General features: G+C 38.6%; 1 protein-coding gene across 5 annotated transcripts in view; it reads left to right on the forward strand.

The window, feature by feature from the left end:
- The first annotated feature begins 786 nt into the window (after positions 1 to 786).
- LOC144524612 (F-BAR and double SH3 domains protein 1-like) overlaps positions 787 to 1422 on the forward strand; it is a 24661-nt gene continuing 24025 nt past the window's right edge. For all 5 annotated transcript variants that reach the window (XR_013502619.1, XM_078260994.1, XM_078260997.1 and 2 more), the window contains exon 1: positions 787 to 896. Coding sequence is in view for 4 of the 5 variants with exons in the window: in XM_078260994.1 (XP_078117120.1) it covers positions 876 to 896 (21 nt within the window). In the remaining variant the exon portion in view is untranslated. The remainder of the gene's footprint in view (positions 897 to 1422) is intronic.

Below are 1422 nucleotides of genomic sequence, written 5' to 3' on the forward strand. Positions count from 1 at the left end.
ACTAGACATGGTGGCGCTTTACATTTGTTCAAATATTTCTTGATATAATACTGCCAGGGTAGAGGGAAACTAACACAAAGAGGACAGAAAGAGGGCATTTCTTAACAAAAGTAACTTTTTAGACTGTAACTTTGGAAGAAACCCAATCACAGTGCTGAAGCCTCATATTAGCCTCAGCTGAACTCTCTGCGTTGGGATCCACAATCAATCCCATTGAAATTGCTCTAAGGCAGGGGGACCCCCTTAGTGGCCAGTATGTTTTAGGAATGTAAACATATCCTTTAAAGCAGTGGTTCTCAAACTTTTTTAATAATGTACCCCCTTTGAATTTTTTTTTTTTTTTAAGCCAAGTACCAGCTGACCAGCACGGAACATTTTTGGTAGGAAAACAAGTCTACATAAAGAGGTACAACACAGTGTAGGCAGTGATAGATTTACTAAACAACAACCTTGTAACTGAAAAACATTTAAATCCTACATTTTAAATGTTGAAAATCCATCACTTAATTCAATATTATAATATAATTATTTTAGGCAAGATTTGCATTTTGCAAAAGTCTCACATACCCCCTGCAGTACTTCAAAGTACCCCTAGGGGTAAGCGTAACCCCATTTACAGTAACAAACACTGCTTTAAACGTGCTGTGTATTGTTCAGGACAACATGGTGACTTTGTGATGTACCCCTGGACTCTGCTCCCTATGTAGGCTTTCTCCAAGACATCAGCACAGTGAGAGGGAGAGAGGGAGGGAGGGAGAGAGGGAGAGAGGGAGGGAGGGAGGGAGAGTTGTACATGCAGTATGTGAAAAAGGAAGTAGCAGTAAGGCATACGTAGCAGAGACCATCAGTCTATCAGCGTCTATCAGTATCCAGCTATGCAGCCACCACCCAGAAAGGTAAGGTTGTGTAATCTCCATTAATAATAATGTACAAACTACTTTCATCTCTGTTCCTCTTTTAAGTTAATACTTTTTACAGTTACAATTTGAAGCGCCCATCAATTAAAAATGCATTTTACATGCTTCCAAATAAGTGTGACATACAGCAGCTGAGATGTGTTTATAGTATGTATAAATATTTTGTTTTTGATAGTGGACACATTTCCTGTGCACGCATCTGTCTGCAAGTATTGAAAATGTATTTTTGCTCATTGTGTGAATGCAAATTACACACTGCACACACTCATTGAGTGTGTCTATTCAAAGGCATTTGAGACGTTACATCCTGCACTCCAGTCACAGTTGGACTTCATTATTCCCTTCAGAGCAAATTTATCTTGCAACCCAAAACTCATTTTACAATTTATGATTAGAAACATTAGTCATTTACTGGTAGAGTCTATGACTTTGATGGAGAGTAAGCATATCAAAGTTGGTATTCCACTTGGTGGTTGTCAATCCCAGCAGCACTACAATAACTTTT

Source organism: Sander vitreus, chromosome 10, assembly GCF_031162955.1.
Source record: "Sander vitreus isolate 19-12246 chromosome 10, sanVit1, whole genome shotgun sequence".
In the NCBI taxonomy this organism is placed as follows: domain Eukaryota; kingdom Metazoa; phylum Chordata; class Actinopteri; order Perciformes; family Percidae; genus Sander; species Sander vitreus.